Source organism: Acanthaster planci, linkage group LG19 (genome assembly GCF_054643075.1).
Source record: "Acanthaster planci isolate LZ-2023a linkage group LG19, COTS_SCS, whole genome shotgun sequence".
Classification (NCBI taxonomy): Eukaryota; Metazoa; Echinodermata; class Asteroidea; order Valvatida; family Acanthasteridae; genus Acanthaster; species Acanthaster planci.
In genome coordinates, this window is record NC_141795.1 from 1,211,955 (window position 1) to 1,234,899 (window position 22,945).

General features: G+C 42.1%; 2 protein-coding genes across 2 annotated transcripts; one reads left to right on the forward strand and one right to left on the reverse strand.

Annotated features, from left to right (window-relative positions):
- Positions 1–324: 324 nt before the first annotated feature.
- Positions 325–13,200, forward strand: adh5 (alcohol dehydrogenase 5 (class III), chi polypeptide). Its single transcript, XM_022231981.2, has 10 exons — positions 325–496; positions 2,800–2,901; positions 3,624–3,853; positions 4,518–4,650; positions 5,392–5,478; positions 6,553–6,682; positions 7,272–7,402; positions 9,145–9,280; positions 10,034–10,172; positions 11,655–13,200. Exons 1-10 carry the CDS (start codon positions 476–478, stop codon positions 11,677–11,679), a joined length of 1,134 nt encoding a protein of 377 aa, XP_022087673.1. The 5' UTR covers positions 325–475; the 3' UTR covers positions 11,680–13,200.
- Positions 13,201–13,371: 171 nt separating this feature from the next.
- metap1 (methionyl aminopeptidase 1) lies at positions 13,372–21,813 on the reverse strand. The gene is made up of 10 exons (XM_022232116.2): positions 21,658–21,813; positions 19,901–20,035; positions 19,014–19,074; positions 18,532–18,623; positions 17,693–17,844; positions 16,964–17,034; positions 16,641–16,772; positions 16,071–16,214; positions 15,306–15,371; positions 13,372–15,190 (listed from the first exon to the last, which is right to left on the reverse strand). The coding sequence occupies exons 1-10, from the start codon at positions 21,766–21,768 to the stop codon at positions 15,024–15,026; spliced, it is 1,131 nt and encodes a 376-aa protein (XP_022087808.1). The 5' UTR covers positions 21,769–21,813; the 3' UTR covers positions 13,372–15,023.
- Between the last annotated feature and the right edge of the window lie 1,132 nt (positions 21,814–22,945).

The following is a 22,945-nucleotide window of genomic DNA, read 5'->3' on the forward strand; positions in this document are numbered from 1 at the left end:
CCCCCCCATTTTGACAGCTTGATGCAGAGATGAAAAAAATTAAATATATTCCATGTGGACTGAATTCATCGAACCATGGAGCTCCATGATCGAACTGACACGAAAAATCTGCGTGGCAAAACGAGGGGGAGATAGGGAGAACGACCTGGAGGAAAATGATTTGCCATCAGGCCAGGGGGTACTTTTACCAAGGCGAGGGAATTCTTACTTCCGGACAGTTTTACCAGTGAACCGATTTACCGTTTACAGCAATACCCTGACGAAGACACACATCTTGTGCCAGCCGGGTGCATGCTGCGGGGGGGGGGGGGGGCTGGGAAACTATTTTGAAAACATTAATGTAACTTGAAGGTCTCTTTCGTTCCATCGTACCCTCTGGTTCTGACGCCTTCAGCGTGATAGGCTGTACACACTGCGTCATCCTACTTCGGTGTTTTTCTCTGAATAGTGTGACCTGAATAAATAGTGATTAGCAATGTCAGCCACTGCTGGGAAAGTAAGTCAAGCAATGTGTAAAGTTTTGCGCAAAAATGTGCCTCTTACAGTCTTCAAAAACCCGACCAAACCGCGACTGAACAAACCTGGGAAGTTGGCTGTGCAGTGGGGCCGAGCCTCATGCGCGCGCAGTATAGTGCACCACACGTGTAATGTAGCGCCCTCATAGCATGGGTATTGACTGTGTCGGAATTACCTGGCTGCGGCTGGGTAGTGGCTGTAACCGTTATTGATTCGTCTGTAATGTCAAGCCGCATCCACGTAATTCGGACACGGCCTGCCGAGCAGGCCTTTAACCCTTTTCCCACATGTGCACGTACGTGTGCATGTTGCGGCCCAGGGTACTGCATGCATGCCCCTCCCCCTGAAAGGGAGGTCAGAAAATTCAACGTATTGGTCACTTCCTTAGGCAGGAGTAGGCCTACACTATTTTTGTTTATATTTGTGTTGCTGTTGGGTAATTTCAGAAATCAGGGGTCCAAAAGTGTGACCTTTTCTTGTCCCTGTTGCATTCTGACCTTTGTTAGTGACACAGAAACATTATTGATTTTTATTACTATTTGGCAGGCAATTTGCATGAATTCATCGGTCTTAGGAATTAGAAATTGTGTTCTGAACTTAAAAAATTAATTTGTCGGATTTGATAAGCCTAGTGACACACAAAAAAATGGCCCTTAATTTCTGGAATTAGACCTCCCCGTCTCTTCTGCGAACTGTTTAGAGTAATTGCAGAATACCCCACGACGTGAAAATACCCCCTAAAATTCAATGGCTATGCAGTTGTTTGCTATGCATTGGGGGTCACTGAGCTCCTGGGCAAGGGTGCCTATTTTTCCCTTAAGAAATTTTCCTTGCAATGTCACACTCACAGCATGTGGCTCTTTTAAACATTAAAGTCTTTTCGAGAATGAAGCATCCACGTTAATCGTACACTCATCAGTGGAAGGTCAAAAAATATCCAAGTCCAGTGTGGATCCCGGGGAGTGGATATAGGGATACAAAGTATGTTAATTCCAACCAAAGTTCCGGGAATTGGCTACGCGGATACTGAGATGACGAGGTGGACTGAAGGTAGGCGAGTGGCGGAGTATTCTGCAATGGTGCCTACTGATTACAGTTTTTGAAAATTCCAACTTTCAGTTCATTTTGTGGTGACAGGTCACATTTTGTGAATGTGAAAAGAATTAGCCACCTGACAAATTTTTCCACTTTTACAGTTTTCAGCTTTGTTAGAGAGGAATACAGGCCTTTAAAGATGCATCCAAAACACATTGTACTACACCTGGAGTGGACCAAGTTTTACAAAATGTTGATTGAAATGTTCAACCATTGCTTGAGCCTTGTTAACATCACAGTTGCATATTTTAAATTTGTAACGGAGTAAATGGGTGTGGTTACCTTTTTTTTTTTCCTTATTTTTCTTTTTTTTTTTGGAAAATTCCAAGGATGATTTTGCTGGTTAAATTTTCCTTGCTCAAATGGAGCTGAGTAGTACATCTTCTTGGACGCTCTGATTTGTTTAAGAATTTTCTACCCATTTCAAAAGACCAAAAAGTCAGGCAAATAATGTCTTCATTGTGTAACTGTTGTAACTCCCAAACCACTCAATCGTTGTTGAGGTCAACAGCTGCCCCATGACCTCAAGTGCCGCTGATAGCGCTCGGTATTTTGGCTGCATGTAGTTGCAACTTTATGTCTCAAAGAAAATCCCACCTGCGTCCAGGAATTCAGAAGTAATGCTGCCTCAGCTAATGAATTTCCGTCTGCAGCTGATTCAGCGAAAATAACGCGTAACTTACATGTAACTGGGTTGGCTGTCAGTCAATGCCAAGACCCCCCCTTCCACCCAGTCTGTGTCCCGATTTTTCCCTCAGAAATAGGAAAACTGTATACACAGGGGCTGCGTGGAGTCCCCTCGCAAAGGACATGTTTGTTATTTAGATTTAGTGACAGTGAAATACTAAAGTGTCCACTCAAGCATATGGCACAGGAAAAAAGACCTGTCTTCTGTGAGGGCAGCCCCTCTCATCAAAATGTGGAAACCACAATTTTTCCCCGCATGACATTGCATCCCTGATCACCACTGACTAGATTTTGTCGTGTATTATTTGGGGTGTGATCCCTGGCTATGTGGTGTTTGTAGCTTCTGCCTTGTGCCCCCTAAACAAAATACTGGCAGGTATATTGCTCAAGAGGGCAAAGCTTGAAATCTCACTCCAGTCCAGTCAGTTTCTTTGTTCACCTTTACAACGTCCTAAATATAATCCAGCTGTCATGAAGTAATAGCAATGTTTGATATTGCAGCCTATCACCTGCAGGGCAGCCGTAGCCTGGGAGGCTGGCAAACCACTGAGCATCGAGCAGGTGGAAGTGGGCGTACCTAAGCAAGGAGAAGTCCGAGTCAAGGTAAATGATCCATATGGTAATAAGCCACTGTGGTGTTCTGACAGGGCACACTCAAAAGTGAAGCATGTTGTTGGCAGGTCATTTTGGAACATAAAGGGCCCATGAAATGTATTTTTTAATAGTTTGAAGGGAAGATATGTTTACAAAAGATTTTTCGTTAGTTATCGCCTTAATTATTAAGTATGAAAAAAACGTCATAAAGGAGTTTTGCAAAACAGTACTGCCTCAAGAGAAGCACCTGATTAACATTAGAAAATTTGCATAATTGTGACGCACGGTTGAGAACCCACTTCGGGCAGCGGTGCCGGCGCTAGCACTTTGTTTTTGTATACCAGTGCAGTTAACCATGATTTCCAGATCATCAAAAGTTTGCTACAAAGTTTGCATGCCAACCAGGTGCTTTGCTGCAGGTTGTGGCAACACAAATAAAGATTGCACACTAATCCACAATTTTCCGGAAGATGGAAAATATCAGAAAATTTAGACCGCAAAAGTCAGGGTGACGCCGCGAAGGAAGTTGTATGCCCTACTCTGCGGTTCAGATGGGTGAAATGGTGCCCGACAATTAGTGGGTGCCGAAACTTGTGTCACGAACAGCGCTGCCATTTGTTACAATTCAAAAGGTGAATTTGACGGGTGCAATTTGGAAAAGCAGCAATTAGCCATAATTAAAGGAACCTTTTTTTCCATGAAAATGTAGTCTTTTTTTTTCCCCAAAAAAGATTCTGGCAACAGGTGTCTGCCACACTGATGCTTACACCCTGAGTGGTATCGACCCAGAGGGGAAATTCCCTTGCATCTTGGGCCACGAAGGAGGTGGTATCGTTGAGAGCGTTGGCCCAGGGGTGACATCTGTGGCCGTGGGGGACCACGTCATACCCATGTACGTCCCTCAGTGCCGCGATTGCAAGTTCTGCTTGAGCCCCAAGACCAATCTCTGCCAGAAAATCAGGTAAATTACCTGTAAATCGTTTACATACCTGCCAACCATTCCGATTTAACTATTCCAATTTAAGTTTTGCAGACCGCCAAAAAATGAACACTCCAATTTCTATAAAAGGAAAAAAATGAATAAATAAAAAAAGTCTTGGCAAAGGAGGGTGCTATTTGCATAAAAAAAGGGCGCTATATGCTAAAATAGCAGATGTTACACATACATACACAAATAGCTTCTCTCTCATTACAACTTGTTTTCTATTGGTTGTAAAATGGGTGTTCCGATTTCTGACTTTTCAGTGTTGACAGGTATGAATTTAGCATTCCTTTGTGAAAATCAGTGTTGCAGTTGAGAGTTTTGTTTGATAACACCAAAACTAGACACCCAGTCTGAAATCAAGTCACAAGAACATTCCCTTTTCACTGCTCACCCTGTTACTTACGATCTGATCTTGTGATGGTGTTGACTACAGTCTTGGTGAATTTGTTCATTTTTGGATTCTTTTAAAGCAATTGAATTTAGATTTATAATGATGTTTCCTCCAGTTCGTTGAAATTTACTGTGCATAATAATAACTAAAACATTCAGGTAAGTTAAAAAGTAAAATTGGCCAAATGGTCATCTGGAATGTCAGCTAAACTGGTCCCACTTATTCTCTGTACTTCCTATTTGAGTACAGAGTGACCCAGGGGAAAGGATTGATGCCTGATGGGACCAGCCGATTCACCTGCAAAGGCCAGGAAGTGTCCCACTTCATGGGCACCTCTACCTTCAGTGAGTACACTGTGCTGCCGGAGATATCGTTGGCCAAGGTACGTGCAATCCAGGATAGCTGATCACCGCATTTGGAGGACAGCTTCATTGGTCGTGAAAGTCAGGACGGAGTTCCGGGGCACGAAATTTTCTCTCCATAACATTTTGGTTCCTGCAACATCTATTTCAACACGTGTGTAGTCGCCCTCACTAGGGAACAAGTATACGTACAAGCACGACTACGAGATCTTTGTAGGAGTTTACAGCTATTGCGACAAAGTGATCAAAGGTGCAGGTCTGGCCATTACAGGAATACACTTGTAATATTCATAAATAGACATTCATTTGTGTAATTTTGGCCAACAGCTGGATAGTTTCATTAACGAAATTGCTAATGATTGTTGAAGCTATGAAAAAAAATGTCAAATGAAAAATTCAGATGAAGGTTTTGAACAGGTTTCCATAAAATGTGAGCAGAATTTGTGCAAGTTGTACATCAACCATCAAGAAAATGGCTCAGATGTGTACCATTACCATTCATTGCATTTTGGGGCACAAAGAGTTGATAATCATTTAATCCCGCTCCCCGTGGCACTGATAACAGAATTTGGAAAAGCCACATTTCTATCTGAAAAAAACAGACCTCAAGCTTTCATTTGATGTAAAGTTCATTCGTAGGAATACCGTGAATCTGAAACTCATGGTGTCATATCCACATTTGGGCTGTGTTGCGAGTTGTAAGAGTAAGAGCCATTAAGTATTTTACATCTAATGGTTGTGTATTTGTATTTTACATGTAGGTTAATGAGAAGGCACCGTTGGACAAAGTATGCTTGCTTGGCTGCGGCATTAGCACGGGATTTGGTGCTGCACTGAACACTGCTAAGGTGAATACACTTCTTAAGGGACCATCTACCAAGTCATGATGAAAGTGTGCAAAATACATGTAATAAATGGATTGAGTGATGCTAGGGTGATATGGGAAGGTGTAAAAATGTGTCATTTGCAAGCCACATGTATAGCACACGTCTGTGGTTACTGCTGTTGGTCACAGAGTGGCCGGTTTAAATCACCGATTTAAAGCAAAGTGTTTTTGTAAATCACTGATTTAAATCAACATTTTAATCTTTGTTTGAAAAATGTTGCAATTTTTGTACCTTTTTCCAACTGCTTTGAATTTTTATTCAGGTTTTGCACATTTTAAATAGCAAGTATCCTTCTGTGAGCTGTTCACTTGCTAGTATTGATAAAAAGTATCAATACACAATCTGGGTTGGCAAGATTATTTATTATGTTAAAGCCACTAGTTTTGATTTAAATCAGCTGTTTGGATTTGGTGCGTAAGTTTCACATAAATGATTTATAATCACAATTTAATTTCTGTTCATGTAAAGTGTCCACTTCAGGGTTTAACTTGGTAAAGTATAAGTGTACATCTACCTTTCATCTCTACAAGTGCACGTGTATTTTATTGAGGTTAAAAATGTTGGTCATCACTCAGTGAAACCAATACAGGTTACGAAAGGTTAAGAAAGTTCATTGTAATTAAGTCCGGGTCACTATTCTGTAAGGCATAAAGGAGCTGGATCACAGTTCAGTGCTATGAGCAATCCACCAACTTGGCTCAAGCACTGAACTGACTGTCTTAGTGTAATCTACATGCTTGTATGAACATGTACGTATGTATCCTCTAGATTTAACTATGTAAAGAGAAAAAACTGAAAGAATGACAGCCAGTCCATTCTTGTATATCTGCTTCCGATGAACACAAGCCAAGCGAATTTGATGACACACAACAGTCACAGTGAAATTCGCTTGTGTTGAAATGTGTTCAATTTGTGCGAATTCGCAGCGTGAAATATTGGATCTGACGTTACAGTTGCAGTTGAAAGTTCATGACGTCTTTTGTGCCAAAAAGGAGCAGTCTGAAAAAGGGAACTTTGTCTTGTTCGTCTGCTCAGGTGGAGGCTGGTTCCACTTGTGCTGTGTGGGGTCTTGGCTGTGTTGGTCTGGCTGTCATCATGGGATGCAAGGCTGCTGGGGCATCTAAGATCATTGGTATTGACATCAACAATGACAAAGAGTCTTTGGGTAAGATCATCGTCTTTCCCTTGAAAAAACAGAATCTGAAACTTCCGTCCCCCTGCAGAAATGTATAAAAATGCAAAAAAAAAGAAAAGTGAAAGAAATCTTAAAAATTGATAAAAGGGCACGAAAATCACCAATTTGCTATAAGACCTATAATTTGCCCCTTCCCATCGCTAAAAGTCTAACAGTTTGTAGCTGATGAGTACTTTGTCCCTTGAAAGTTCCACCCCCCCCACCTCACAGAATATTCTGAAATGCCCATGAGGCTGGTTGTTCACAGAAATATAATTTCTGGCTGCTGACTTGCACCCCCGAACAAAGATATTGACAGATGGGAAGAGCCACCAACATAGGGCTGGATAGCTCAGTTGGTAGAGCACCAGTACGGTATTCCGGAGGCCACAGGTTCAAGTCTTGCTGCAGTCAATGTCTTTGTTCATCTTTTTAGTTACAGAAATGTAATAGATTAGAAACTTCTCACCCGCTTGTCTCAAGTGTTTCTGAACTAAAACTATTTTGAGGAACTTCCAGACCGTGCTGTGGGCCAGGTGAGTGATACATGTACATCGTAATTTGTCTGGACTTTTTGCAGCCAGACAGTTTGGAGCTACAGACTTTGTTAACCCCAAGAACTATGACAAGCCTACGCCCCAGGTACTAAGCGAGATGACTGATGGTGGCCTGGACTACACATTCGAGTGTATTGGAAACGTCAAGACAATGGTAGGTTAATAATAATAATAATCAGCTGCAGTGCATTCAACTCACCCCAGCCTACCCCCCCCAACCCAATCCATAACAAATCTACAATACAGTGGTGTGAAGAATGTTGTGGCAAGCTATTGTTGATTTAGTCGTGGAGATGTTCCCAACCCATTCTGGATAAGTGATGTAATAACTCCTTTTTCTTTGAAAGGACAAAAGATCAGGCAACTTATCTTACAGTTAGCACATTATCAAAGATTCATAACTACCCTAGACAGTGTCCCTGCTCAACAACACGCAGTGTGACCGTGTATTGACATGTGATAATGCCTGCTGTGTAAGAATGCGTTATCACTTGGATACAAGACCATGAAGACAGTGTTACCATTCCTATTGGTCAAGAGTCTATGTGCGCTGCAGCACGTGGAACTCGCCACGCACATGCCAAGTCAATATAAGGAGATTCTTCTAGACTGCTTGCTCAAGGAATATACTATAAAATGGACAGGGGTGTTCAGGGAAAGGAAAGTAACATTTTGAACGAAATCCTTGGAATTTTTTTGTATATTGACTTCTTTGGACTCTCTGACTGATACAGAATTTACAAATGGAAACAAATATGTGCTTGGTCGGTCTTGATTTACCATGTAAGCCCAGGCAAGCACATATGTATTTCCTTAACCCTAACAGTCCCAAAAGATCCAATTTCAACATGATTTTACATACAACCTAGGGGTTTAGGGTTGATTGAAACTGGTTACTCCTGAAAGTACATAAGTTTGCCCTTGGGAAGCAAATGTGGAATACTCTTTCTTCCAAATCATCCGAGACGACTTTGAAACCTGGTGCTCAAATTGGCTGCCAGGCACCCAGAAAACTAGCATAGACTCAGCTCCTTTGAACCACCCGGAGTAGGGCTGCTCTAACTATTTGACCGATTGTCAAATATTTGATTTTTGAAATTGATTATTCGGAGATAGAAAATCAATGAAATACAAAGGAAAAATAATTCTCTCATTTGGTTTCAAAATTGCTTTCTTAAAGCATATTTCTAGTTATGAGGTGAACAATAATTCCCATCAGCAAGGACAAAATGTCACTCTTCCAGTTTTTGTTTATCTTACCTTAAGTGGTACTGGTACGAAACTGGTACAAAACGAGCAAAGTGGGAGACTGCGACTGCCGACGACGAGGACACAGCGTTATAAAGATTCTTTTATCCCTAGGGCCATTGCTCATGCAATTTGAAACATACAAGGGGAATAAACAAACTTTGATAAGATGTGGTATTGATGATTTTTAATGATTTGTAATATATTAATTTTGTGTTTTAATTAGATTTAGGGTATGTAGGTTTTAGAATGCTAATTTTTGTATTTTTTTAATGGGGCTTGTACGCAGAGATGTAATTTCCTTTGGCATTAATAAAATAACTATAACCATTGGGAGAATAAAATCCCCAACAAGAACGGACGAGTTGGATTCACATTCTCCTCGTTTAATTAGCGGACAGACCTCTGTCCTCATCCTCAACTGATCTGTGGACCATCACACAAACAGCCATATTTTGCTGCTGCTTTTGAGGGAATCTGGTGTAACCGAATATTTGATCAAAATGGTGGGTCAGATATTTGAAGACCCAATCATTCAAATGGACTTAGCCTTAAAGTAGTAAGCAACCCTCGGCAGCTTAACCCATTTCAGTCTAACATTAGCATATATGCTGATTCCTGGTGTATATTGCAATGATTCTTTTTCAGCGCGAGGCCCTAGAATCCTGTCACAAGGGTTGGGGCGTGTCCACCATCATTGGTGTAGCCGGGGCAGGGCAGGAGATCTCTACGCGCCCCTTTCAGCTGGTCACTGGGCGTGTCTGGAAGGGTACTGCCTTTGGAGGTATGTTCAGAAAAAGGTTATCCATTTGTGAGAGCAAGCACGTGTCTGAATGCCATTTGGGGTCATTGTCACAGTCGAACCCCTTATACATGCACATACGCGACCACTGCAAGGCCATCACCAACCAATCGCAATTCCCTCAAGAGACCCCGTTTCTATTCAAGTGGACTGCAACAAAAGCATTCTTTTGTCCGTGCTCACTCCGTTACTTGTGACCGATATTGTTTCTGATCCTGTGACTACTTGTACATATGCAACAGAGACTGTGTTCCTGAGACTACGATATACTAGTAATAGTATGGACCAAATCTTGTGAATGCGGTGATCTCTGCCCTTGATGTTCTTGAGATGTATATGTGGCACCGTACTATACATGCAAATCTGGCAGCTGAGAATCTAGCAATGTCAGACTCCTGTGACGCCAGGAAATGTTTAGGCTGCAACCCTTCAATCCAATTCAAGCTAGACCAGTTTTTTTTTATTCCTAACAGCAGCCTAGACTGTACTAGGATTTTATTGAGGAAAAGATCATGGCGCTGATTATTGGTTCATAGCTCTAACAGTCCCAAATCCTCCAGTTTTAAAAAGAATTTCCGGACCCCGAGGGGGTTAGGGTTAACGAAATTCGCATAAACAGCCGTCGAGGCTTCTACGTGCCAGCTATTCGTAAAAAGACCATGAGATCTTCGAGAAATACCAAATATTCTAACGTACTCCAAAACGATATTCATCCAGCACGTACTTTTCCGACAGGGTACAAGAGTCGTGACGGTGTTCCCCAGCTGGTAGAGGACTACCTGGGGGGAAAGGTCAAAGTCGACGAGTTTATTACCCACCATGTCAACTTTGACCAAATCAACGATGCCTTTGATCTGCTGCACTCAGGCCAAAGGTAAGGTTATGTTGTAGAAAGACACTGCAAAGTCCACTGTTCATTCTCCACCCGAATCCGACTGTGAAGCAAACTAGACGTCAGGAAGCATTTGCAGCGAAAGCTGCTCAGGTTGAAATGGGTTCAACCTCTGTGAATTCACAGCACGAAAACTTGATCCGAAGTGCCAATGTCACGTTTGTGTTTGCCTTTGCGCCGGTCATGATAGTCCACAAGCGTTCATTGGCTGGTCATCACCTGCCAGTCCCAAACACGAGCTGTGATGCAGTGCACGGCGACTGTACCCAGCACGCTTTTCGGGAATAACTAGCATGGCATGGCAGTTACCGAATGCTGCAAGCAGGGTGCTTGTAAACTTTTCTTCTGTCCCGCGGACTGTGGTTACCAAATGCCACACACTGGACACCTGTGAAAGTGTCTTCTCAGAGTTGCTTGCGTGCATTTCTACTTGCCTTTTGGAATTCCAATGCTTCAGAGATGCTGATTAAGGGTGGGACGTTGATGTGGCAAGGCCAATTTTCAGTTGTACTTTTATGTATTCTTTATTTAGAAGATACGAGTAGTGCCCCTTTTGAGGTAAACCAAATTTATTTCAGTCTCAGTTGGATATCCCCCCCTTTCTTGGTAGTGTGTCCCCCTGTTTGTTTACTTTAGCTCACAAGGTGCCCTATAAAGTTGCCTCCTGGTCAAGGCCGTTCAGTACAGCAGACCAGCAGTGAAGTGTGTACATGTCCCTGTACCTGTGTTCATCTTTCAACCTCTTAACTAGAGTGGTACGCCCTGCTTGTGTTTTGTCTGCTCAAGTCATTGACTTCTTGTTGGAGTGTACTTGAATTACACAGTGTGTTGGTTTTGGTTTTTAGTCTTTTTAATTTTTGGTCTTTTGGTTTTAGTCCTTTCAAAATTGTTTTTAGTCCTTTCGGTTTTTGCATTTTTTTGTACTTTTTTCATTAATAATTTTTTTTGTCCTTTTGTTGAAGTCGAATATTGGTGTCAGAGTCCCTATTAATTCAGTTTCCTGCAACCCTTCCCTCAAAGTTCCTCGGTTTAGTTAGAGTGTTTGTTGTTTTGTGAGTTCCCCATTGTATGCCATTTTTCCCTGTTACATTGACACATTTAAACATTAAACGAAAAAAAGTCCAAATCCGTTTACAGATATGGCCAAACGTGTAAACGGAACCACCGCTTTTAGAGGTTTGATGTTTTGATTGCCACAATCTGGCTTTCCTTTTGATTATAAATGATGCCTGTGAAATGTAATCTGATTTTCAGAACACTTTACTGCTCACCATAAATTCATCACCGGAAGTTTGCGTCAACTATTAACATTGTACACAGTCTGTTGTGTTTGTAAGTTTTCAATGACATCGAGGTAAGGGTGGGACATCGAAACGGTATGGGAAAGTTTTCCAAACATTTTTCAAATTAAACGTAAATTCCTATCCTTAACGCTGACGCAACATTCATTGTGTGTCTCTACAGCATCCGAACCATTGTCCATTTCTGAACTGAAGAGTTCCGCTGCGAGACCTACCCTCCGAGAGGATGGGACTGTGCTAGAGGTATTCATTTGGAACTAGAACAAGTCTGTGTAAAAGCACAATTTTTTTAGTTTTGAAATGTTTCCAGTTGTATCTGTAATTATGTAGGGGTACATGTAGCATACCTGAACAAATTATCAAAGTTTCCAAGTATAATTGGGTGTGAAACACACTTAGGGCTAAACCCAATGGTCGGGCATCATTTCAAAATTCGTATCAGTTGACTATGGGACAGGACCATCCGACCGATAACAGCGACTTGTGTTGAGTGAATAATGGATGGGGTGTTGCTCCACTGAAACCACATAGCCTTGGAAGTAATGCAATAAAAAGGCATTGTATCAGTTAGAATTGGCCACTTGAGAACACTTGACCTGATAGCCAACCGACAATAAATGTATCGGTCGGACCGTTCTCTCCGACACCTACCCGATAAGAATTTTGAAATGGTGCCTAAAGGGGATTTATGTTCAGTGGAAGAAACCCAGAAATCCTGTGCTTTGAATTTTTTGTTATGCCATTTATGATTGTAGCATTATTAAGGAAAAAAGGGTTTGATGGAGTGCGACTTTGACCTAGTACACATACATTCAAAACAGGATATGAGCTGGCGACGGCGCTGTCCATTATCGGCACCAGTGCCAGACCCACTGTCAGTTTTAAATGCACATTTGAAACCGCTCATTTGCACTTTCCTTCACTTTTAGCAACGACATATGCCTTGCGCGCGGTACTAAAGTCTCCTTATTTGGGAGGTGTTGCATGCAGCGCTACTGAGTGATGCGATACAGAATACAGAACACACCAGGGCCGTGGTCAAGTTAAATTGAGGCTCTGTGAGTGTGATGGTGGTGATTGCCGCGTACAAGGGCTAAAGGTCCATAGAACAGGAGTTGGAAGTTCATATGAAGTTTTTAAAACCAGTAAGTAGGGTCATCAGCCACTTGAAATCACCCACATGACAAGCTATTGACCAACAGGAAAACTGGTTAAAGGTATTGATAAATGATTGGGAAAATGCGTAGTCCAAAGTGATTTTTTTTTAAAATAATTTTTGGAAGGTCATTTTATCGTGTGCCGTTGCAAATAGGTTAGTTTGTGTTTCTTCATTTCACCAAAGATCTGATTACATTTGCCCCAGGACTTGATAAAGATTATCTATAAAACATTCTCAGGTATCTTTAATTTTTATAGCTTTATCCTGCCTTGGAGAGGATACTTATTTCTTAGCGTTAAGATGTCCTTATTTTCATCAGTCAAAACAAGACTGTACTTGTTTCATCAAAATCAAATTGAATAATCGCAATTAAACATCTCTTCAGCAATGCCAATCAAATGGATCTTGCGCAAGTAGAAAAGATTTCAGAATGTCAACTTAACAAAATAAAACTCACGTGTGTGACAGATTACATAATGCGTGTTGGTGAGATTAAGAATTCCTTTCCCCCTCCAGTAAATAAACAAAAATCAAATTGTGTGTTCTCTAATCTTGTCTCTGAAGTGTGTTTAAGTTTTCATGTCCAAGAACTGATTCATCATCAAAACGATTCCTCATTTTGAACATCAAAGCACTTTTTGCCCATCAGTTCTGAAAGATCTTCCATTTGTGGTGACGAGGTATTCCTCCCCAAAATTATTCTTTCCAACGGGCAAAGAGATTTCTTCCATTTCACTTGGATTTATTACTCTGAGCAGTCTTTATATGACAAAATATGTCTAACATGACGTCACAACAATACAGCATACCAGGTCAAAGACCACCTACTTATTTCTTACAAGATGTTATGCGTAAGTAACCAATGACAGGTTCTTGGCTATAGATGCAGTTTCCAGATCATTTACAAGGTTCTTAAATATTCTACGTGAAATGCTTCAACTCTGGGATCTACCAGCGGAGAAAAACACAGTACTTCTACACAAGTATGAAACAATGCGTGGGTGGACCGTCAAAATCCCCTCCCCCAGAAAGTTCTACATGTACAGTACATGTACTTAACAAACATTACACGCCAAAGCAAATGGAGTGAGGCATATGCACCTGCTGGTTTCACGATAAGTGGTGTAGCTTTGCACCATATGCAAGCTTTATGCCTCGCATTTGGGGCATAGCTGCGCCGTGTACATGTACTTAACGGTTGATTTCACCCAAGGTTTCATGACTGGGGGCCTTTCTAAGTCAGTATCCTAGATGTGGAGGATCACACTTCAGCAAAATATGACCATGCTTTTTATATTTATCCAGTTCATCTGATCCTGTTAAGGGCAAGTGCGACAGTGGATCTTACTTCTGCTTTGAATGCTGACAGTCCATGAAAACACTGACTACCCCCAGTAATCTGTAGTTTGTCTCCTTCACTTCTCATCTGGTAAAATAGAAAGCTCAAAAACGGATACTGTGCCTCAAGAAGCAATTTCACTTCACACTGCAACTCCTCCCGAGCTTTCCCGATATCTCAAGCTCAAAATTTACCGCAATGCTACGCCACTTCTGACATGTCATGGATGACATCTGTGACATGACATCTGTGACATGACGTCTGTGACATGACATGTCACAGAGGTAACCACATCTTGGAGTTTATGTTTACAGAATCTCAAGGACTGGTACGTGGCACATGCATGACGTGCCGACACGGCAGTAGTTCTCCGTGGAAGTGTCGCACGTGTGAGTTTAACACTGTAACTACAGAGGGTATCATATCCGCTTACAATAGTGATCATTTACAAGTGTTAATTTTCTTCCAAACTACTGAGTTCAAAGGCAATATCGAGTTTGCACTCGGCTGGCAAGTTTAAAATGATTTTGTTGATGAACACTACTTTACAGAGAGAACAAAATGCCCGGTGCAGGTACCAAAGTAAACTCCATCCTTTCAGAGAGAAGAGGATGGAGAAATTCAGTCAAGTCTTGCCATAAAATAATGGAGCTTGCCTCATTTCTTGAATTGGTAAAAGAATGAAAACTCACCGGGAAAGTCTGTAGCCAGGTTAAATTGGATCAGCCAAAATTACATAATGTTCCGGGATTTGAAAAACCCTTCCAAGTACATGTATCTTGGAAGAAAAGTAGACATGATCTGGTAAATACGAAATGAAAATCAAGCCCCTTAGCTGGTTGTGGCTCATTGGCAGGTTAGGGGGGAGGGGCGTGGCTCTGCTCAATCTAGTGAGCAGCACCATCTGTCAGCAAAGGAAGGCTTTCTTGGTGCCCTTCTGCCCTCACTCTAATGTAACAACGGCTCATGTTGCTCCAGCAAATGAAATGCACAAGCCAGTCTTTATTTTGGAAATATGTTCCCCCCCCCCTTTTCTACATCTGGTCCATGAAATGTGGCTGTCCGTTGCGTTCCTGCCTCGCTGTCAGGATTTGGCAGCCCGTCTCGGTGACAAGTAATGTGTGCTCAAACTGGGCTGACCGCTTGCCATCCTGAGTGACCGCCGTCCAGTTGTCTGGCCAGGTGTCATCTCTCCATGAACCTGTTTCAAAATGGGGGGGGGAGGAAATCAAAAAGCGGGTTGTTACAGGGATCCACATGAGAAAGTCAAAATGCCATAGTTGGATTTCCAACGCGATGTGCAACTCAAAGCTTACCTTCGCATATCATTGGTTCAATTGTGAATGCATGTCCTGGCTTCATCACACCTGTAGCCTTGTTTTCTGGAGGAAGAATTACAAATGTGTAGTGGCAAAACTGAAAACTGTCAGCTGCGAAACAGGTTGTCAAAAAAGGTTGTGCTTTACATACCGACCTCAACTGCACTGTAAGATGACAGTGCTGTGTGAGCATGGCCATTGGGCACACGGCACGGTTTCTTGATTGGGGATATTCCGTGTTCCTAAAATGAGCACCTCCAATGGACATGTGATGCAAGATATGTGGTAAAGGGCGACCCCCCCCTCTATTGTGTCTTCTTTTGTGTTGATGGAATCTTTGGAATTCTTTTCAGATTTCCGAGGGAGGCGCAGTAGGCACAAATAGCCTTAGGGTATACAGCTTGCGTATCACGTGGGGGGGTCCCCCTTTACCACATATCGTGCAGGGTACCACAGTGGAACCCGAAAAGTCGCAAGAATCCTACTGCTGATTTGAACAATGCACGAACGAATGGGGATGCTTTATTCCCAAGCAAATGACATCTCTTGGCGCAAGCACAAATGCACTGGGTTGCATGCGTAACAAGGCAAATTGCCCACGGGGAAGTTTTTGAGTACATGCCACGCCCACAGAGTGGTAAGGCCTTCCTCCATTTTGGACGGCGTATTTCAATATGCAATCTGCACCGAGTGCTAGTCTGTCTTCCAAGTCACACTAGAAATAGCAAAGTGAGTAGGACGATTAAATGCCTGTCCACTTACTTGCATAGTGAGGCACACTTGGTGCCGTGTGGAATAGCCTATGAATGCCATGTCCGCAGTACGTCCGGACCACGGACAGCTTGTTAGCTTGAGCATGTTTCTGTATAATATCTCCAATCTCTCGATAGCGAACACCCGGCCTGACTGTAATTTAATAGAAAATATGAGCGGAACAAATGGTCAAACTCAAAAGAATCCACGGCATTTATACTCGGGCGTCAATAGATGTTGTCTGTCAGATTAAAGTAGCCACCAGACAGTCATTCGTGTGGGTGTAAATGTCCAGTAAATAAAGCTAAGGTTTTTTAAAAGAATTTTGAAAATGGAAAATCTTGAAAATCCCCCGGTTTTACGTCATGTAACTTCAAATTACACCCGGCAGCAAGTGGTTAAGGAATAAAGATCATAAATAAACTGTCACACTTTTTCCTCTTGATCCCTCAAATGGGACTTAAGTAAAACATGAATAGTTAAAAGGCTGATCTGCCACCAATCTTCACTTCTAACGTGCAGACAATTACGAACTGAATATGTTTTTCTGTTGATGAGCAATCATCAAATGACAATTACCTGCTTGTATTGCCAATTCAAGACACCTATATGTGACGGATACCAACTCTTTCGACTTCTCATCAACTTCTCCGACAAAGAAAGTCTCATTTAGGTCACCGTGGAAACCATTGTGGTAAACCGTGATGTCAACTGTATTCAGAACAGAAGAGACAAAAATTTGACATTTGGTTATGCTGTTTATGTCAAAAGAATGTTAAAGGAAAAGAAAAATCCAATGACATGACTTCATAAAACTGACCAATCAACACCTGCCCCAGCTGGATTTAGATTTTTGGATCCTCATTCACAAAAAGAGGACAGCAAAGATATAGCCAACTTGCCATTCATGATGTCTCCGTTCTCCATGGGTCGCTTATCAGGTATACCATGACATATGACCTCATTCACCGACCTGCGTGGAAATACAATCCATTAAATGATCGTTTTGTTGGTAAATCAGAATTGGGAGAATTCCCTCCTCCACACACAATTTCTTAGTAAGTCTGCTTCGAAGGACTGCACTGCAGTGCAGGGAGGTACCTCTTGTTTACAGTATAGATACAAGTCACATTAATAAAGTTGCAGCATGTAGTGCAGGTATTTACATTGATTTGCACTACCAAGTTATGTTAGGGAACAACTGTGTGACACACTGAAGTTCGGTGTTTATGTGAGTTTTCCATCTTGTGTTCATTCATTGGGTTTAACCCCTTCCGGCCGGGATTCTTTTGACCGTGACTGCTGGGCTGCGGTATGCCCAGTGTGCAAAGCTCTGTCCAGCAGCAGGCCCCATTGAACCAGCAGCTGCATGGTAAATAGACTGTATGTGTGGTATGCACTAATCCTCACACAAAGCCGCTGCTATCTACGTTATGTTACGTAGATAACCACGTTACTATCTACGAAGGGGTTATGTGCAAAAAGGCAAATTTCAGGAAAAGATTTGTGGCTTTTTGTTGTGATGCCTGCGGAGAACAACCAGACAACACGGGCACATTTTCGGGCATTCTGCACTATGAGTGCAGAAAATAATGGCAATACGGCGTGAGCACTGAGCAGAGGAAACTTACGTGCAACAGGACTTGGGAAATTTATGATAATTCAGAGGCGAAGGGTAGCAGTTTCTCTCCACGCAGGCTTTGTGGACCACCTCGTCGATCTCATCGGTGGTGACGCCCGGTTTGACCATGGTGGCAGCAATGTCTAGGACCTCCCTTCCAAGCTGCGGCAACAAACGAACGAAGCAATCTGACCATATCGGTTGATGCCATATGACCATACAGCACCTGGGTTCACAGAGCAGTGGGCAACTTGTGCCTTTCAAGGAACAAATTTGCCTTGCAACAACTCTGAAGAAAATTACTGCTTGTTGTGCAACAGTTGCGAGTAGAAACTACACCAGGACACAGGTTGTCAGAAAAAACCTCTGTGGATCAGCTTTCGCTCTTCATTTGTCTCATTTTCTTCAAAATGAGAGCACTTACAGTGTACCCACGATGTAGCTTCAGCGAAATGACGTAACTTGTTACATGGGTCATTCCATGAGGTCGGGGCACAATTTGAGAAGGTGTCAATCGTTACATGGGTTCCGTAAAAATGTACACCTATTTCCCTGCATGTGGATTCCACATTGACATTGTTATACATCTGGCAAGGCTGAATACAGAGGGGTGTGTTACTTTTACGGAGTAAATGACCTACTCTACAGGTCATGACAGGTGGTAAAAGTTGCGGATGTAACAAGGACACCGTCACAAATTGGTCATGGAATGACCCCTCAACAACTCACACTTCACCAAAACAGAGACCAAGACCCATATGACGATAGAAGAAATGTGGGTACGAAGCGACCCACAATGCAATACAAGCGGAACCGGGCACTGAACCCTATTCTCTTGTTAGTTCTTACCCTACAGGCAACCCTCAGGCCTTCAATTTCCTCAGCAGTCAGGCAACGGATTTGGGTGCTTCCTTTCACTGCCATTTCACTGGTTGGATAACCTGATTCAAAGCACCAGAAACCAACTTGTGGGAACTGCGGGCATGCGTGTGCTAGTTTGATTGTCAGCAAGTCGAAGGGTCACATTTTCGACTGTTTTGACACTGCTGTAGAAACAGTGCTGTGTTGTGTTTTATACAAATTGATATGAGCAACGGTGCTTGCATTTTAATCATTTACTAATTTACCACATTAACAATTGATCAAAAGTATGTTCATAATGCAAGATTTTGGCAAATGCACAGCATAAATTAGGCCTTATGGTGCACATCTGAGTCAAAACCCCCAATTCAACAGATAACAATCTTCATCATTTTCAAATTTCAAAACAGCTTTTTCCCCAGTAAAGGCCTCTTTCAAGTTCTGGACCCGTGTCAGGCCTCATTCCTTACCTTCTGGGTGATCTGCATAATCCGGCCTCCCAATGCCTTCTTGGACAGGCCGCGATTCCGACTGTTAACATGAATTAGTGACAATCAGTGAAATACATGTAAGGTTCACAGTCTACAGTTTGCATTTTTGGAAAATTTATTTATTAAACTTGAAACTTTATTTTTTTAAAAGTTACCCCTAAGAGTGCTAAAATGACGGTGGAAAATGAAAGAAAAAACATGAACTCAAGTACAGCATATACATGTAATGCAGCAATGTACAATTAAAAATAGGACATGGAATACAACCTTCATTAATTTATGCTAATTTATGCTATCAGTGACATACAAGGCATGCAGTTGTTAAACAAATGGCACCAGTTGTCCTGTATGGTACGCTGAGTACATAAATTAGCATTTTTTATGGGCCCTTTTGAAAACCCTGAAAGGAATGTGAATAGCGTAATAAAAGCAGATCGTCTGTGTCTGTTGTTGGCATCAGGGAGATTCAGTGTCTTGGTATTACTGGCTGCAATTGTTCGGGTTGGTTGGTTGGTGATCATGCACTGAACAATAAACATACAGTTCTCTTCGTAATGTATATCTGGTACACTTAAAACGGCAGCATTTTGCTGTCAAAGCCTCGTTTACAGGGTTTCTGCATCCTAAGGACAAATAAATTCCACAACTTTTCCACGACTTTAGTCGTTTTTTCACAATTCCGTGACTTTTCCAGGCCTGGAAAATGAAAACGAATGTCCATGACTTTTTTAATGATGTTTCCAGGCCGCAGGAACTCTGTGTTCATTAACACTGAGGGCAGGGGGGATTTGGTGAATTCGACACTCTAATACTGATTCTGGTGCACAAGAAAACCCTTTGCCTCTAATCTGATTGCCAGTTCTTACCAGTGGGTAGGGGCGCAGTTTGCCAGTAAACCTGTATCCTGGCCATGGATTGTAGACCTTAGCATTGAGCTGCTGGCTGATACGTTCCTTCTTATGAACCTGTTTGTGATTGACCCAGTTCTCCTTGAAACATTCCTGTTAAATTAGGAGTAAACTGTTAAGCCTGGATCTTTGATGTGAAAGCTTATCTGCAGAAGTGTGTTTGCCCCATAGATAAACACTGTGATGCTTCACAGTACGGCTTGGACCATGTCAGTTCACTTTAACCCTAACCTTCCCCAACCACACAGAATTAAACAGTAGAAAAGTGTTAATTCTGTGGGGATAAGTCTGGTAGGCCCATAACAGCTGGCTTTTGCATTGGGTTTGGCATACCTCAGAAAAATTGGAGTGACAAAATAAAATTACAAACATTGCATGGATAATGGAAAAGGGCATCAAAATACTTAAAAATTATTCAAAACGGCAAAAGTAAATCTAATGTTAGATATTTTTCTTTCTGTTTCCTGGTCACTGCAATAAGTTGCAGTTAATTCCAAAGAAAACACCACAAATATTGCTTGGATATTACTGGCCCCATTTGTCCGGCTAAGCTGCAGGCAGTAATCAGGCATTTTTGGAATGTTTACTATTGTTCGTCTGACCGGGCGGCGATGATCATCGAGCACTTTGATGTACCAGAGTTGTAACTCCTTCTGTGTCCTTCCTCCATGGGATAATTAATTGAACAGTCCAACTGGAACATCATTCAATTCAGGTCAGATGTCAGCGAGGCATCTAATCAAACAACTTTTCTACCTGTCTTCTGAATACAGATGAATTTTCAACTGATGTGATGTTACATGGCAGCTGATTCCAGTCCCTCATTGTAGGGAAGAGTGACTGCTCAACTAAGCATTTAGTTCTTGTTGAAGGAACTGTTACTGACGATCTTGTTTTCCCAGTGTTGACATCCCTTGTGTTGAACTTCACGTGGTCAACTTTCAGATCTACATTTATTGTGAACTATTTTGTGTAGCATAGCTAATTTGTTAATACGTCGTCTCTAACAAAGTGTTGAGAGTTGAAGGTTTTGAGCATGGCGGTAACTAAGCTTTCTCTCCTACAATCATTGGTGATGAAGCGCGCTACCCATCTCTGCACTGCCTCCACTTTCTCTGTTGCATTTAGTATGAAAATCCCTTACTAAGCTGCAATACTCAACATGATGTCAAACCAGGCTCTTGTATGCTTGAATCTCCACTTTTTGAGGGGCATTGCCAAGGTCTTGATGAAAAAAAAACAATTACACCGTTTGCTTTGGAGACTACTGTATCGATGCAAAAGTTCCGTTTGAAATTAGAAGAAAGGGTAACTCCTGGATACTTGTGGTGTTTCAGTACCAATGTTGGAAGTGTGATTAGACAATACCGATACCAAAGTACTAGCTTTTCTCCTCATGAAAAGTGACTAAGATAAGATGACATGTAATGACAAATGTGTCGACAGGATGCAACATTCTTTCTGTTAAATAAGTATTTCAATATTTGAGCAACATTTATGGAGCTGGGGCTCAACTGCGTAAGATAATAAATAGCCTCCGGTCAGTAGCCTAGGCCATCATGGCGTATGGCTATAGTATAGGCCTAAAACAACAGTCACTCCACAGGCGTGACACGGGCCTCCTGTTCACCCGGCCCAAGTCATACAATGTACATCGTGATGAGTGAAACTAAAATGCAGACGTGTCCTAGAATGAGGATTATCCGTGATCCTACCTGAGAGCAGAAGTACGATCCCTGGATGCCCAGTTTAATGCATGTTGGGCATTGTAAACGGGAAACTTTCCCACAATCTGAGGTAATACACGTTCTCCCCTCATTCGCCATCTTTCATGTATGTCGTTCTTTAGTACAGTAGACTGGTTCCCGGTACGTTCGTCGCTAGCGCAATAGCGCCCTACGTACGTCTCAGAACCGTATAAAAGCACCCCCTCACCGGCAAAGAAGAGACAGGGTGGTGGAGCAATTTCTGTGTATGTATCACACAAGCGCTTACGGGTGCAGACCACTAATTCAAGTGAGAATTTCTGACCAGCTCATTAGCATTAAAAGTGCCCCCCCACAGTATCTTTTGAAAAAAGAGATTGTTTGGCCCCCAAAATGGTGAGATTGTGTAAATCGTCGCCAGGATCAACTCCCTGGGTCTTTGAGCTTTCATATGAGGGCAGAAGGGCTGAAAACTACGGTTGAAAAATGGTCCTAAGTGCCCCAGAAAGTTGAGGGTTGCCACTTGAAAAATGGCTGCAATCAGACTTCGGAAAAATCACTTTTTGGGGGGTGATTTTGTTTTGTGGGAATAATTAAAAATGTAATTGGTTAACCCACAAAAAATTGAAAAGAAATTGAAAGATAAGTGACCAGACAAGAATTTCATTTGTGTTTCAGAAATCTCAGGGATGTTGGCGTGCATGCTATTGGGCCCTGAACGGTGCTGATTTTACACTGTTTTCAATGGGGCTTGAATTAGTGGACTGGACCCTTACTGGCAGGCATACGTGGGCAGGTTCCCATCCCCGCTTGACTATGATGTCATGGGAGACAGTTTTAAATTGTGGTTGACTAGTGAATCAGTACTAGATTTTTGGAGCCCATTCGTTCAGTGAAGACCTCAAAAATCAAAACGACTAGCGAGAACACGTTTCTGTTGGAAAGCATTTGAAGGAAGCGTTGCTTATTATTAATTATTTCTGGTAATGACATCAAGGATTCCTCAAAACACCACTACGCCAACCTGAACCCCCCCCCCCACATATGACTAGCAGTTCGATTTGGGAGAAATTTTTGACCCTCGAAATGGCTTCCCAAAAAAGTCACATAAAACTGCATACTATTTGGTGTGGTTGAGTGAATAATTGTATCTTTTTTTAATGATTTTTCCAAACTTCTTTCTGTTGCTACGTCAAAGAGTTGTTTTGCCATCCAGAGATCTACGGGAAAAACTGTTACGGTTGGCCGTGAGTACAAAAGTAAACAATAATTCACGAAGTGAGAAAAGAATCTTTCG

Bases quoted from the DNA above. Each gene is read 5' to 3' on its own strand.
- adh5 (XM_022231981.2), top strand. From the start codon at position 476: ATGTCAGCCACTGCTGGGAAA. The intron at 4,651-5,391 runs GTACGTGCAATC...TTTTACATGTAG, and splicing joins CGGAGATATCGTTGGCCAAG to GTTAATGAGAAGGCACCGTT. The intron at 5,479-6,552 runs GTGAATACACTT...TCGTCTGCTCAG, and splicing joins CTGCACTGAACACTGCTAAG to GTGGAGGCTGGTTCCACTTG.
- metap1 (XM_022232116.2), bottom strand. From the start codon at position 21,768: ATGGCGAATGAGGGGAGAACGTGTATTACCTCAGATTGTGGGAAAGTT. The intron at 16,773-16,963 runs GCAAGTTGGCTA...TTCTGAATACAG, and splicing joins GAACGGAGACATCATGAATG to TTGACATCACGGTTTACCAC. The intron at 16,215-16,640 runs GTAATTGTCATT...ATTAAATTACAG, and splicing joins TGAATTGGCAATACAAGCAG to TCAGGCCGGGTGTTCGCTAT.